Source organism: Oryzias latipes, chromosome 19, assembly GCF_053564925.1.
Source record: "Oryzias latipes strain Hd-rR chromosome 19, Olatipes_Hd-rR_3.1".
NCBI classification, from domain to species: Eukaryota; Metazoa; Chordata; class Actinopteri; order Beloniformes; family Adrianichthyidae; genus Oryzias; species Oryzias latipes.
In genome coordinates, this window is record NC_136255.1 from 19114895 (window position 1) to 19131789 (window position 16895).

Sequence of the window (16895 nt, forward strand, 5' to 3'; positions counted from 1 at the left end):
GGGAAGAAGCAAGAGGTAGATGGGTGGGAGGGGGGAGGGAGGAGGAGAAAGAGAGGCAAAAGGCACAGAGACCTCATTGCTGTGCAGCTTTCAGCAAAAGCTAGCGGTCGCAAACAATGCTCACTACAGCATTCATGACTGAGGGAGGGGAAGAGTAAAGGGAGAGAATGAAGGAGAGGAAAATAGATAGAAGGAGAGAAAGTACATATCTTAGGGGCCTTTCTGAAGCATCACTGGCCTTTTTGGTCTTTTGACCTTTAGTGTGTGCTAACAAAGAGTACAAATGTAGGCCACTGATGTTTTTTTTTTACTCACAAAAATTAACTTTGAAAATATACAACACTCTTGGGTTGTTTCTTCAACCCAATCTTGGGTCATTCCTGTTATTTTTGGGGTTTTAGTGGTTTGATTTGAACCCAATTTATGTTTTTTTTCCTAAGTTAAAATAACCCACAAGAAGAATCTTGGAGTTGGGTTAAAAACATCCTAATTTGGGTCATTTTTAACTATGGAGTTTTAACTGTGTATAAAAAGGAAAACCTTTTAGTATTGAATTATTTAATAGTGTATTTAAAAGACAATTACAAATAAACTAATGACTAAACATGGCTAAAAAGCCAGAATAAGCTAAAGGCCAATGTCTGTAGTCCACTGGAAATGATATTTAAAAGCACATACGTATGATAAAATACATATACAAGCAACACAAGACGACATCACAACATTTAATCACAGCATCAAAATAGGTTTATCTTCTAAATTTGACATAATGTTTAGTGTTAGTTTTTGATTGAGATCAAGGATATATGTGTCTCTTTTCCAAGATTGTCTTTTCTGAACAATATGTTGTTGTACACCTTTTGGCAAATCCCTTCAGGGGTCACCACTGATTTTTATGACGCATGCCCTTCCTGACAGACACCTGCATTTTCTCCTGGCTGGGGACCGGCACAGGTAGACCCAGTCTTTGGGCCCCTTGTGGCTACATCTAGGTATTAGCGTGAAGGGTCTTGCCCAGAGACCCAGAAAGGATAAAGCTCATTGAGCTCCCTGAGAATCAAACCCTGGTTTCTCATGCGCCAGTCCTACACGCAGTCAACTGAGCCATCCAGCCGCTTACTTTATTCAGAACAGTATCTTGTCCTGAATTTTCAAAACAGTCAAAAACCCTCTTTAAACTTGATCACAAAATACTTTAAAAGTGCTTTATCAGGGTTAAAAAGTACTATAGGGACAAAACTCACAGGATGGATGACTTTCTTGTGCACTTAGTTGGAGACAACAGGGAAATGTTGCAGCAGCTCCATATGTGTGGCTTTAAATCTCCAACAAGATGCTTTTTTGCAGGGAAAAAATAGATCCATGCATGCAAACGCTGCACAAAACATACCTCATCAGTTTGCGCAAGTTAAACTTAGGTGGCCATTACTTCTGTGCAAGCGTGACACATGGCCCAGTAAAGTCTTGGAATGAGAGTGGATTTTAAGTAGAACATGTGGCTAATAAATGGCTTGAGATTATTCACTTTATTTGCTAAAAAACACACTGACTAAATCCACACTCTGTTGATCTCTCTGTGCTGCTGAGTCATAATAATAAAAAAGGTGATGGTGGCCACTTTCAGAGTTGATCAGTGATGAGAGAAAAACATCCTGCAGCTAAAAGAAAATCTTTTTATTTTTAATTGAAATTGTAAAAGTTCAGAGCGTTAAAACATTCGTTAAATCTCGCAACGTCTTTTTAGGATTCAGTCGGAAAAATACGGAAAGTGCGTAAAGCGCATCTTATGTTGGACGCACACTGCTCTGCCCAGCGGGCGCTGTGGCGTTTGCTGCGTTCCTCTCCAAGGAGAAGGCACATCGGTGCACTCGTCGTCGACCTCTTTCCTCCAACTGTGAAATGTATCACACGATTTTTCTCCAACGACCTTCTGTCTGATGTCTGCTTTCCCCCCCTTTCCTCCTCTTTTTTCCTCTGCGTAAAATGTGGATTGTGTTCACGTTGAACCTGCCAGCGCTGTAGCCCTCCGCCTCGTCTTGGTGCTGCGGATCGAGCCTGCAAGAACAAGAGCCAGCTCTCAGCCGTGGAACCAAGCAAATCAATTTAGAAAGGAGACTGATAGCTCGATAAAAATCAACTGCAGGGACGAAGCGAAGGAGGAGAGCGCAAAGACATTTTGGCTTAGAAATATTAAGGTACGTATAAAATTGGATAAACAGGTAAGGGAATGAAATGGCCGGCGTAATTAAGGTATTTGTTACCTAATCTGTATGCAGCCTCACATCAGTCTAAGCGGAATAAAACGTGCAGAAGCTGTTAAGATGCAGAACAATCGGGGTGACGAATTAAAACGAGCCAACGTCTTTTTCTTTTTTTCTTTTTTTATCTTCAATTATCTTCGGGTCCCTTTTGTCTATAAAACGATTCCCAAAGAAACACATAAGCGTTTTGGGTGCAGTCATGTTGTCATTACCCTGAAGAGAGAATGGATGCAAGCCATTTTGTAATGCAGCATGTGCAGAATTAGGCCTATTCAGAATTTCAATTGCGTTCCCGAGAAGGTGCGCCGTAGTGAGCGCAGCTGCATAGATGAATAAGGCCATTCTGTTCGATTGTAAGCGATATTATGCTGGAGGCTATATGATGATTGCAGATCAGAGGTTAGGACTGCAGGGAAACACGGCCATGCAACCCTTCCTCTATTTTGATTTCTTTTTGTCTTGACATTATAGCTTTTTAATGGAGAAATAAACATTTGGCCACATTTCATGGTGTGGAAATATCACACATGAAGCTGGAATTTTCCAAACATCGCTGTTTGCTACTCCTCTGGTGTCCTGTCCTTCTTCCCACCTCCCGAATCAATCTAGTGTTGTCATAGTTACAGTAGATGATGTTGGCCCTGCCGCACCTGTGCAGTTTTGTGTTTTTCGACATCTTCTGTGGACAAATACTAAGTGGAACCCAAATCCCCTAAATGTTCTCATTTTTTTTATGTTACATCTCAACAAACCTGGATGACTCTGCTGTGGTGTTCAGGGCATTGATATAATCAGGTGCTTACAAAGAAGTGATTGGTTTGTTGCAATTGGTCAGCAGCTTCAGCTAATCTGTCTTTTCACGACTGAGCGCTCTCTCAGGCCCAATCGAATAATCAATATGTACATGGTTGCAATCAACTCTCAACACTCACCAAAAATGGATGAGATCAAGAAAGAAATAGGGATTGGAATAAAACTATTAACAGGTAAATGCTAGGATTTTAAAGGGCGAAGACGTCACAAGCCCAAAAGAAAACAGCAGAACAAGGGTGAAGGCTACAGGCGACAAAACTTTCTCCTCAGATGAGTCAAGGTGTGATATTCTAAAAATAAAAGCCCATCATGGTGGACACTGTTGTTTTTGAGCTCTATAAGGTAGGGGGATATTGATATCCATCCAGCATTTTTATTTCTTTTCACAGCTTTCTGTTCCACTCAGTTTAATGTGACATGCATGTTTTCCACAAGTGTAAAGTGTCACATTTTCACAGTTCATGGCTGAAACTGTAACATAGCAACATATCCCCCGGCTGCTATTTTCTGTTGAGCAGCCTTTATCCGACAGGATGGATTTTGCAACCCTTATGGAGTCAAATGCATGCCCTCTAACCATACATATCAACTTTAGCCCTTATAATACTCTTTTAACTCCCAAAGGTAAATTTGTTATTTTTGAACAGCTAATATCTTTGTTTGTTTAGAGATTTGTGTCTAAATCAATTGTCAGGTGGCAGATATTAAGGACAAACATCATTAAGTAGCAGTATTTTTTTTAAAGCAGATTTTTGGAGGCATAAGTGGTAATATGAAAGCAGCCTCTACTAAAAATTGAGTAACAAAAACACAATATTTCATCATTTGTAGTGAAACGACAGCATTTTATGCTGACTGACCATGTGTTTGCAACATGTTTGACCTTTAACTCTGGTTTGCATATTTTTACATCGATAATATGAGGAGGCTGTAAACTTATGGGAAATTATACATACTTCTGAATAAACATTTATTCAGTGAAGTAGCTGAAAAACAGCATTAAATGGAGCACTTTCTTGATAACTCTGACAGGATGAGTTCTGTGACTGGCTGAATATTAATAGTGTTTTGATCACTTTATGATTCATTGTAGGTTACTAACAAACCACCATTATGGATCAGATTTAGGCATGAATTCTAAAAAGAACAAGTAATTGAAGCTGTTTTTATTCCCACCTTGCAACTATTCCAAAGGCAGATTTTTATGGTTTAAAATATTTTTTCTATTGTTTCTATTAGTGAGTAATGATTTGTGTACCCTTATGTGTTTGTTAAAGACATGAAGACACAATGTAGGATTTGCAGAGCTTGTGAAAAATGAATATTATTTTGCATTCTTTTGTGCCTTCGCTATGTGATCTATTCGCATAACCATACTTTCTGTAATGACTGATCTTGACTCAAAGTTCAGCACTGAAAGACAGTACATTGCGTCGCAGACTAGCTGTGATATTGAAGGTCAAGTTTCAAATGAGTGCTTTCCATGCATTTATGTTAATGCATCTTTTGCTATCTGCTGAGTAAATGTCTGATCTCACATCTGCTATGATGGAAAAATCTATGAAAAAAGGACTATAAGCTGTATGTCATGTATGGCTGAAAACCCATACATGCAGCTGCTGTGTTTTGAACAGAAAACATCCATCAAGCTCATCAAGCTAAGCACAATAATGTGGAACTGGGCCCTGAACAGTAAAAAAAAAAACACAAGATGGTGAGTGAGCAGGTTGCCACAGCAACCCTGTTCCTAGGAGCAAACGCATTGGAAAGCAGATGCTGAAGACTGCCATGAAAGCTGTTTTTTTATTTACTGTGTAAATTATCCATTGGAAATGATTTTGAAATCTATTAAACATTATCTTCAGCAAAGTATTGACATAGGGGCTTTGAGAAACAAAAGATCTTTATGTATTTTCCACAGACATCACAAGCTTGTGACCAATGAAGTCAACTTTAAGGCCTAAAGAAACAAGGAACACTTTTTCTTTTCTAATCATTACAAAACGAAGAGCCTAGTGATCTCTAAATTTAGCGAGCCTGCTGATGCTAGCATTCATATCTATTCCAGACAGTATTGGTCACTGTCCTAATCAGATAAGGGCATGAAAAAAAACATTTTGATTCAAAATAGTTTTTTAAATATCATAAAATTCACATTTATCATGTTAAAAAAAGTTTTTCTGCTGACTTAGTAATAACCTCAAGGCTGTAGGGATGATGATAATAGCAATAGAGCACAAGAAATAAGAAATGCGTCACAAGTCATTGATCACTTATATATTAATAAAGTGTATATATAAAAATAAATAAATTAATAAAACGCCCCTCTCACCCGTCCGCGGGTGGTTTCTCACCCAGGCTCGGGTCCTCTACCAGAAGCCTGGGAGCTTGGGGGTCCTGCTTAGTATCTTACCTTTTCCTAGCACTGGACTGGACTGAGATGTCTGAGGTCTTTCCAGGGATCTATTGTAGCCACTCCTCCAGCTTGGGGGTTACTGCCCTGAGTGCTCCAAATACCAAATGTATATATATATATATATATATATATATATATATATATATATATATATATATACATGTGTACTCTGTTACCTTTACACTGAAACGGGTGTCAGCTAAAATGACACATTTTTGTTGATATTTATTTCTGTCTTTAAGAAACTGTTAAAGTGACTTAAATGCTTGAATCCTTTCACTAGATAATCTGAATGTGATCTAATGACTTTCTTCCTGTTTCTTCTTTTCTGTCCCTCCCACTGCAGACGCTAGCAGCAGACTCATCTGTGACAACAATTATCATCCCCCTAATTCAGCATAACTACAAAAGTGTAAAGTTGACTAAATAAAAAAATCCTGGCAGTGTGTTTGATTGTTAAGTATAATCAAAGTGACCTAAGGTGTTACAAATCATCAAAATCCAAGTTCCCTTTGCTTTGTAAAGTTCTGGGCAGATACAGCTGAGAAGGGTAATGATATTTAGAATCATGATAAGCACCTAAATACACCTTTTTTGGAGGTGATTTATCAACATCATAGCAATAGGGGTGGGTCATGACTCAACTGCCATGCGTGTTGTCATGGTGACCAGCCCCTGTACCCCTTCCCCCCTCCTCTGGTTGGTCCAGGTTTTGTTGTGGTTTCACAACCATGGACCTCACCTGATAGAGGCAGCACCCCCATGCCCCAATCCTTGTACCTGCTCCAACCAGGCAAGCCGTGTCATCTGTACAAGAAAAAATTTAGATCAAATCCCCGACAGTATTTCAGAAAACACAAGATACCTCAATCTACAGGAGAACTCCATTCAGGTAATTACAGTCTTATAAACCGACTACAGTAATTCGGGCAAGTTTGTTATTACCCTACAACATAATTTTTTGTCTTGTTTTTTTTCTCTTCCCACAACAGGTGATCAAGTCAGACACCTTTAAACATTTAAGACATCTGGAGATTCTACAGCTTTCTAAGAACCACATCCGACAGATTGAGGTGGGAGCTTTCAATGGTCTCCCGAACCTCAATACTTTGGAGCTTTTTGACAACCGTCTCACAGTGGTACCGTCTCAAGCCTTTGAGTACCTCAGCAAGCTAAGGGAATTATGGCTTCGAAACAACCCTATAGAGACACTGGGGGCCTTTGCCTTTCACAGAGTTCCCTCTTTGCGGCGTCTAGATCTTGGGGAGCTCAGGAAGCTGGATTTCATCTCAGAAGCTGCCTTTGAAGGTCTTGTGAATTTACGTTTCCTAAACCTTGGCATGTGTGGCTTAAAGGACATCCCTAACCTTACTCCACTGGTAAAACTGGAGGAATTGGAGCTGTCAGGGAACCAGTTGGGAATTGTCCGACCCGGATCTTTCCAGGGTCTGGTTTCTCTTCGCAAATTATGGCTAATGCACTCCAGAGTGTCAGTCATTGAACGCAATGCTTTTGACGAACTCAAGAGCTTGGAAGAGCTGAACCTCTCCCACAACTCACTGCATTCCCTTCCCCATGACCTTTTTACCCCTTTACATCAATTGGAGAGGGTACATCTAAACCACAACCCCTGGGTTTGCAACTGTGATGTCCTGTGGCTTAGTTGGTGGCTTAAAGAAACTGTTCCTAGCAACACCACATGTTGTGCTCGTTGTCATGCCCCTCCAGGTCTAAAGGGCAAGTACATTGGGGAACTAGACCAGAGCCATTTTCCCTGCTATGCCCCAGTGATTGTAGAGCCGCCCACAGACCTCAATGTCACCGAAGGCATGGCTGCTGAACTGAAATGTCGTACAGGAACTTCAATGACCTCTGTGAACTGGTTCACCCCAAATGGCACTCTGATGACACATGGATCATACCGGGTTAGGATCTCAGTGCTCCATGATGGAACACTGAACTTTACAAATGTGACCGTTCAGGACACTGGGCAATACACTTGCATGGTAACCAACTCTGCTGGAAACACCACTGCATCTGCTGTTCTCAATGTGTCTGCTCCTGACCCAACTTACACCTACTTTACCACAGTCACTGTAGAAACATTAGAAACAGTAAGGGGAGAAGAGGAGAATTCAGCAAGACAGTTTATAAATGAGACCTTAATAATTGTCCCTAATCCTACAATTCAAAGAGGGTTAGATGGCCGCCCAGGTGTTACCATATCACCATCCCTCTCATCCCTTTCCTCACTGTCACCAAGAGCTAACAGAGTAACGGAAGATGCAGTCACTGAGCCTATAATTGCTGTAACTAACATCCCTGGCCTTGATGACGTAATGAAAACAACAAAGATTATTATTGGATGCTTTGTGGCTATTACTTTCATGGCAGCTGTGATGTTGGTAGTTTTCTATAAACTCAGAAAACAGCACCAACTACACAAGCATCACGGACCTGCACGAGCCATTGAAATTGTGAATGTAGAGGATGAGATTGGAGCCGGGACAGGAAGTGGAATCTCAGGTGGTTCGACAATTAACTCTGGCACATGTGGAGAAGGAACGCTAAGAATACATCATCCTGAAATTGTCAACCTTCCTAACATTGGTCGCACGGATACTCTCAACCATTACTACAAGGCACACCATTTTAATAACAACGTGTTGGGTCTCAATATTGGCAATGAAGGAATGGGACCTGGTGGGATCCACAACAAGAATCTGCATGGCCAGGATAACCCCATCTCTTGCACCTCTGTCCCAATTCCTACAACTAATTTACTCTACACATCAGGCAACGGAACCAACACCATCCCCAGCTCAATGTCCCCACCACTGCCGATATCTCTTCCTGTGCCTACCATGGGCTTACATGGATCGATCAAGGGTTTCATGGGCCAGAACCAAAATCCTCAAATGGAACCTCTTCTTTTCAAGGGGAGCTCAAAGGAAAATGTCCAAGAGACTCAGATCTAAAAACAAAAGTGAGTATAGAGAGAGAGTGAGCAAGCGTCAAAGACAGAGAAGGAATTGATGTCAGGTTTTACGTGGGGAATGATAAGACACTAGTGTGCATTGACATTACAACAGGAAAGAGGATAGACTAACATGGCAATACACAAACACATAGACTTCTCTGTGACTGTGTACTGAGCCAAGGATTACCACAATGGCCCACTTGTGTTTGTAGTAACGACCATGGCCTGGAGATCAAGGAGTGGACATTGCTAAAATGTATATCTGTGCCAAAGCAAATGTTTTTTGCAGTTTCTACAAGCTGTGTTCTCATGAAAAAACAGGAAAAAAAATACACTAGCCTTTCGGAATAAGTCAATTCCCAAATCATTGTTGGCCAGAAGAGCTGAAAGACACGCACATCACTTACCACGCTGAAGAGCAGCGATATTGCAAAATCAAACCCAAGAGACATTTTTACATCACAGAATCTTGAGACGCAGTCTCCCTCAAGTGACTCAAAAGACTCCTTCAAGGTGAACCTTATGTAGGCATAAATAGATGGACTAAAGGTACAGTGCAGTACAACTTACTGTGAAAAATCCACAAATTATATGAATATATTTTCATCTAAATATGTATCATTGCAGACTCTGATGCAGACATATTTTGGGATGGATGTATAAGCTGGTATAGTTTGTTTCTTTGTGAATAATCAGGGGGTGGTCTCACTGGAAGTTTGTTATGATTTAAGTTTGGCTACTTCTCAGAAACACAAGGGCTCAATTGCAACACTCATTGTCAATTTTCAATTGGCTTTACATGAAATCCATTTAGGTTCTTCAACAGTAAATGCAACTCTCTGTTTGACAATTTTTTGTTTATTGTTTCAGTAACAATAATTACAAAACTTTTGTGTTTGAGAGTCTATTCTGTATTTAGTAAAAGTCTCAAATTAAAAGCAAGATTGATGTGACACTTAAATTCCAGCATCAAAAAACAGAATTACATCATTTTACAAACAAACCAAAAAAATGATCAAGATCAAAGACCTGTGTGGGTAAAAAAAAAGTGTTGACAGTGTGTTATTTGAATCTGATCAGTAGCCAGATATCTGCTTTCAGACAGAAATTTGATATGACCTCCTTGCTAATGGTTATCACAGTCAGGCCATAAAATGCTGTCATAAGGATGACAGGACATCTATAGCAGCATTAAAGAAGGGAATAAACATCCTTCTTAGGATGATCGAAATGAATAGAAATGTACAGTATATTAATAATAATGTCTGGTTGTATGACAATTGTAAGATCCACATTTTTACAGTGTAACTTTCATATGTTAAATGCCATTTACGCTTCTCGCGTTACAACTATGTATTACTTTATTTTTGTTAGTTTGATATAATGTGTACAGTTGTCTAGCCATGTATCATTACGTGTGAAATAAATCAATCATTTAACGGATTGTGGGCGATCAATATAGCAACCACACAAGTAGAAAGTGAGACATTACGCAGTCCGCTGTGCTAAACCTGGGTTGATTGTTTGGTTTGTGGTTCAGGCTGTTGTCATACTGCCAATTATGGTTTTGTTGGGATGTTCGCACAGGTTTTTAGTCATTCCTCTAAAAATGGCTAACAGACACCACCGGCTTTGGAAGAAATTACATCTTTTTATGAGCTTAGTGTTAATAGAGGTGCTTTAGTGTGAAATTAGTCAGTATGTTTGTCCCATGGAGAAACTATTTTAAGTGGAATGAAGCAAGTTCGAACCGGAAAGGTATGATTAAGAACTGCTGATGGAAAAGGGCAGATTTTAGTTCTATTTATTCAACCGAAAATGTTTGTTGCAATTGAGCTCAAATGGGGCATTTGAGCATGTACTACAGATCTCTGTGAAGGATTTTGCGGGCTTAGCCTGTTTGCACCTCTCCATCAGGCACAGTGTTTATAGCAAACATATTTAGGCTAAATCATCCTTGATGGGCTTTTTATGCGCGATAATGAACCTGTCATCAGTCAACTACATATAATGGAGGAAATGACAAGACAAGTCAATGAGTTATGAAATCAAATAAGGTCTTGATTTTTTCATATTTTTTAATATTATAAAATAAACTTTTATTTCATACTTTGTTTATCATATATTCTGTTGTTTATTAGTTTACTTTAACCTGTTTTACACCTATTTTTGTATTAATTTCAGGTATACATATTCTGCTTTCACTTGAATTTTGAACCAGAGTGAATCAGATTATGAGGCTGGGTTCAATTGTTACCACATAGAAATGCAAATAGAATATCAATGAGGGGATAAAGCATCATATGGTCAATGACAGAAGATACTAGCTTTAGTTGTGAAACTGTCAACATCTCATCAGATGTGACTTGTATTTATTTTTAAAACTATTAGCATAAAAGGGTAATTTTTATCTTTTACCATGGTTGTCCCTTCATTCAAAGTGAAATCTTGAATTATTTGATTATTTTGATGGATAAAGCTAGACTGTGATGGAGTGTGCAGATATTGAGTAACAGCACAACCAGAGAATTTACATATGTATACCATTGACATCATGCATCTCTTATAATGGATGCCTCTAACCCAGAAAATATAACTTTTAAAGCAACACTCCTTTATAAAAGGAAGTATGGAGCATTACGCTTCAAGACAGGACATTTGATTGAGCCTCTCGTCCTGTTAAGTTAAGCTGTCCTAAAAATAACAGAAACAAACACATTTTCTTTGAAATATGTTTTATAAGCAGTGGATAGACACAAATCATTTCCTTTCTTTTACAGATTATTTTTGAAAATATGTTTTAATATCAGTTTGAGCTTGTATGAAGTGCCACTAAATGTAATTTTCCAGCCACACCTTCATCTAAGTGCAGAGTGTGGTGGAGGTGTGTATTCCTTCGGTCATATTGAACTCTAAGTGTGCTGTTTTTGCAGTATAAAGATTGTCACACCGTGACTGAAGAGGTTGTTATCTTACTGTTTAACAACTGTGTGAATTTAATTTGTTCCTCAGTTTAAGGGCCTGTCCTGCTATGTGATTACATACTTCTTCAAATCCTTGTTGTGGTTTCATTCCACACATGCTAATTCAATATAAAACACACAAATCCAAAAGTTTGTATAGGTTATAAACTTTAATGCAAATGATAGACTGTGACCCATTCTTTATTTGAATTGTGTTTTATTTTTATTGATTTTACTGACTAAACTTACCTCTTTTCATTTGAAATACTTGGAACTGGCAGTATTTTAATAGATTTATCCCATTTGGTAAAATTTCATTGTACTAGCAGTCATAAACAATTCTGGATGACCAAAACACCTCTAAATCGGTTTTAGTCTTTTTAAAAATGAGTAACGAATTGCCAAAGGGGCTACTAATGTAATGTTTTATTTATTTAACATATTTTGTAGTCACTACAACACTTTTTCTGCTTTACTCAAATAGTCTGTCATGTTATGTTAGTGTTATAGTTGTTTTATTAATCACATGTGTTATGAATTAATGCATACTTTAAACAGGTAATTTAAAACAAAATGAAATATATTAACCTCATTTTGCTATTATTAGTTGATTTGCATCCACACAAAATGAAAGATGCAAACAGCTGGAGTAGAGCCACAAGCCCAGCAGTTTCCTGTGCGTCATCGTTTTAGAAAAAAATTAACACAATTATATTATCTGTCCTTATTTGGCTCTCTGAATACTCCAAATACGAACATATCTTAAACCCTGAGGTGAAGACAATCTGCACAAAGCATCACAGATGTCCACAGCACCACCCCATCACAAAACAACTTCAAGGGATTTGTGTCATAAGAATTTCATCAGTCAGGAACCGTAACTATGAATTTAATGTGTTTAGATAAAATGTTTGGGCCCTACAGCTTGTAGATTGGATTGGAAAAATCTAAAGGGGCACAGTGCAAAGTTATTTTCTGAAATGTAGTTGTCCTTGACTTGTAGTCGTGTCTCCTGAGACACGAGTCTCTGTGTTTTTTTTCCTTCTTCTGTGTTTCTGTCTTAGAGGTCTTAGACCAAACTTGAAAAAGGAGACACCATTTGTACATTTTAGATGCATTTAGAAACACCAAAGAATGATGTCAAACTAAAGCATCTCAAACACTGAGGAAGGACGTTTTGAAGAAAACTTGGCTTTTTGCTGTTCTCAGCCTTTGGAAATAGCATGCTGAAGTGTAATCAACGTGTAGAAATCCTGAATTAATAATTATCTTTCCGTGAAAAGGTGAATGCTCATGCAAAGTCAAGAAATGAGAAAGTGAGCGGAGAGTGTGCATGCAGCAGAAAAGAATGCATTAATATGCACTAGAGATGAAAGAGAAATGCTTAAATGCAAATACAGTTTGAGCATTCTGTGATCTGGGCATGAATATAATGTGATGCAGCACAGTAATTTGAAATTAGGTGGAATTAAAATATTCTAGTTTCAAACCTTGCAGCAAGAAACAACCATAATGCACTGGAAGAATATAAATTTATCAACACAAATCCTCACTTGTAATTTTTTAGACAGCTTTCTCCTCAAAGAGAAGAAGAAACTTTGATTTTTACTTGCAGAATTTGACATTCTCCCTGCACAGCCACAATTCCCTCTACACATATATGGTGCAATCACTTCTGCAGTTCCACTGTGCCTGCACTATCCTGTTTTCCTCCCTGTGCTGTCTTTGCCTTCAAATTCAATAACCTCCCAGCTGTGTGTTTCTCCAGGGATTCCCCCAGCTCTCCTGGCCAATAGACAGACTGTGGAGTCTGTGGGGAGCCTGACACAACATAAACCCTGCTGTGATACTGAGGTGTGGGAGTCTGGGGGCTGCATCTTTGCAGATCGAGGAACCACGAGGATGCGAAAGCATCTTCAGTTTTTTTACACTTTAAAGGTTGCAGTGATAAACATGAGCTTTAGCAGCGTTCGACACAGCTGTGTGGGCTGGAGTCATACCAAAATAAACTAAGTATAGATGCTGTGGCCTATTTAGGTGTTATTGATGTGAATATAGCCTCTCCAGATCCACTTGCGGGGTAAATCGGGGCAAAAGCATCATGGAAAAAGCAAAAACATGACAGTGACCCAGCTGTGCTTTATGATCCCCAAAACAAATGAAATCAAATCAAATTTTTAAAGTCTGCAGTTGATTCCATTTTTATTGAGTTTTCGTCAAACCTGTGTTTCAATTTAAGAATCTCATACACAAAAAGTTGACTTTTTGCATACTACCACACCCTTTTTCTAACCACAGAAATTCAAACAGTGTTCTGAGACAAAGAAACGTAATAAAAACCCATTATGGGACATTTTATTTTACAAAACAAACCGTGTGGCACCTTGTTATCATCCGAAGTTCCATTATCCTATCCTTCAGGGAATATCAAGCTAAGCAGTATGTCAAAAAACAAAAAAACACAGTCTCTTTTTAGCACCAAAACCAAATAAAAAAATTGAAATGGCTGTCAAAAAAATAAAATAAAACCCAAAAAATAACAGAAGCTCCACACAAAAGAAGCACAAACACAACAAGGTAATTGTTACACTCAGGTTTCCTGTGGGAGAGGTTATTTAAAGTAATTATATTCCTATTAATAATTTCTTTCCAGTATACATTATAAACAGACACTTTCTGCTTATTTACTTGAGGGAGATGTGTACTAAATTGTTCCCTAGTGCATACACCCCCGCACACAAACACACTCTACAGGCACTGTGTTGATTTTGTTATTAAATTATTCCACTTACTTGAGTATCGATTTTCCATAACTGCAGATAAGGGGAAAGCGTTTACTTTTGTGTGGTAAATGATATGGCACCTTTTACTTTTAATGGCTCCATGAATTATGTAGACTCTTTTACTCCATTTGTCTTGTTGGTACTTTAGGAAACATAGTTTACGTTGTGCCACAAGTCATTACAATAAAAAAAGAGGGGCTGTAGTTCAAATGACTTATTTGAAGAGAAGAAACCACAAGTCTGTGAAGAGGGAAAACAAAGTATGCTTTTGAGCAGGAACTGAAACAGCAAAAAAGCTAATTAATCTATATTTTAATTTAAACAGGGGTTTGCCAAAATTCTTGAATTTGTTTACCATTTTTCAGATTTCATGTAGATCGAACAACAACTTAGAATAATTGAACAAGTTTTCTACTAACTTTCATCTCTGAATAATGTACTCTGATTTTTTTACATTGTTGTTTCTATCACCCATCTTTCAATAGAAAATACAGTAACACAAAGTGATTTACAGATTTTAAAATGTTAAAGATAAAGATATAAAACGCACATAATGCCCTCAAATTAAATTGACATATGAATTGAACTCAAAGTTTGAATAGAAATACAAACCGACATGGAAACCTGGCTTGATGCAGAAAAATGCAGGACACTGTTCTACCAAACTTTTATCTTGAAGAGAAACTTTTTTAAGACAACTGATACCTGAACATATGAAACAAAACATGTAGGAAAAGTAGTTTTTGTAATTGGTGGAGGATTTATTGCAATCTTTATGCATCTAATTAGTGCTGTATAACTTTTCTAACACCTAAATTATTGGTAAAGGTGGATATTTTATCTCGACAGAAAAACCCCAAATGTCGGAAAACTAACACCAAAAAAATAATACGTAAATATAAATTTTGTTAAATAACAATGCTAAGCTTCAAAGGGAAGGAAAAGTAAATCAAGAAAATGTAAAGAACACATCAAAGTAAAAATCTTAATTAGAACAAGAAAAAGATGAAAAATCAAAGAAGAATTGTGCTAATTAACTAAAACCTCATGAACGGAAACAGAAACCAAACAGAAGTTCCAAGCTACTTGGAACATTAAGCCAGGATATCAAAATAAAAATGTGCAACAAGACTAAAATGCAAACCAAGAGTAGCCTGTTCCTGACAGAAACGCATGGCCTTCTGCAGGCCACAGTCTCTGCTGCTCACCTCCCATTTCCACATGTTGGGGAAACTGCTTTGTTCAAGTGTCTTAAGATCTTTTTGAAATAATGAGATCACATTCTGTCCTGACAGGAAGGGGGATGATGACATCTGTATGAAATAGCCCTGGTCCCTTCCTGGGCCTCACATTCTACTTTGATAAATCTTTGTTTAGTGGACCATTTGACCTGCTTTCGGTTTAGCACCATACTGACTCCTATTATAGACATGGTCCAGATATCAATCACAGCTGTATTCTTTCACTAATATTGATGCTCAGAAAATGATTGAAACTGGAGCTGAGTTTTGCGAAGACGGCTACATTTGCGTAGAGAAAGAACTGCACGGCAGAAGCAGTCCCTGTCCATCATTTGTTGGTAGATAATGGGCAGAGTGCCATATCGAGCAAATAGATTCCAACTGGTAATGGTGCAATTGTGGACAGGAGAAGCAAACTGAGATGGATGGCGGGAGGGGCTTCTGCTTCTTCCATTAGCATTAGCATTGTTTCCCACATCCCATCATCTTGCATCCCCCTCCTCTTACTTCTCTACCCCCACCTTCACACCACCATGTCTCCATCCTCCAGCCCTCTCCACCCCCCACCCCCATACCAGGCTGCGTCCTCTCTTTCCTGTTCTTGCTGCAGTGTTGCTATAGCAACGGAGAAATGTGGGAATACCTCCGTCCTTCAGAGCACTGGAGAGAGACAGAGGCGAAAAAGAAGAAGGAGATGTTGGGAGATGAGCGGAGTGTTAAGGGTAGACGAAGGTGAAGACAAGGGAAGATGAGAGGAAGACAGGGAGCGGAGAAAAGACAGATAATTAAAAGACACTGAGTGCAGCTGCGACTCGCTGAGTGGACACCACTTGTGACCTAAACTGCTCATCTTCCTCCAAGGCCCCATCCAAACACTGCTCACATTGATATTCAGACTCGGTGATGAAGAAGCCTCTAATGTTGTCCGGCTGGACGGGATGTTTGTGTGGGTGGGGCTGGGTTAGACTGAGTTGGCACGGTGTTGCCATGGCATAACTTCATGTCGAGCCTTACGCATATCATTTGTTTGAGAATCCATGTGTTCTCTGTTTGTGGCGAAGCAGCAGTTTCCATGACAACTCCCAGACTAAAATAGCCCCCACCCACCCTCTTCTCTCCCATACACTCATAACTGTTAATTCCTGATCTTAGGCTGCATTCTCTCAGGCTGAGATGTCCCGTCCTGCTGGTCGGCATTCATCATATAGACCTAAGCTCGTGTAAGCCCCACCCTCATGCACACATGCATGCACACAAGCTCAGCACATATTCTCCCACCTCTTATCTCCTATTTTCAGTCTCTCCGTCGCCCTGCAACGGATCTCGGTCGCCCTGTCAACATTCATCAACCTCTGTGTTGCCATGACTACGGCCCTGGAATCACTGTAGTTATTTAAACAAAGACAAAATAAATAAATACATGAAAAAAAGAGAATTG

The 16895-nt window shown here is 38.9% G+C and overlaps 1 protein-coding gene across 1 annotated transcript; it reads left to right on the top strand.

Moving 5' to 3' along the window:
- Nucleotides 1-1791: 1791 nt before the first annotated feature.
- Nucleotides 1792-9913, top strand: lrrc4bb (leucine rich repeat containing 4Bb). Its single transcript, XM_023949124.2, has 3 exons — nt 1792-2195; nt 5837-6382; nt 6483-9913. Exons 2-3 carry the CDS (start codon nt 6140-6142, stop codon nt 8466-8468), a joined length of 2229 nt encoding a protein of 742 aa, XP_023804892.1. The 5' UTR covers nt 1792-2195; nt 5837-6139; the 3' UTR covers nt 8469-9913.
- The last annotated feature ends 6982 nt before the right edge of the window (nt 9914-16895 follow it).

Excerpts from the sequence above, each read along its gene's own strand:
- lrrc4bb (XM_023949124.2), top strand. The coding sequence starts at position 6,140 with ATGCGTGTTGTCATGGTGACCAGCCCCTGTACCCCTTCCCCCCTCCTC. Across the intron at positions 6,383-6,482 it reads TACAGGAGAACTCCATTCAG|GTGATCAAGTCAGACACCTT; the intron begins GTAATTACAGTC and ends TTCCCACAACAG.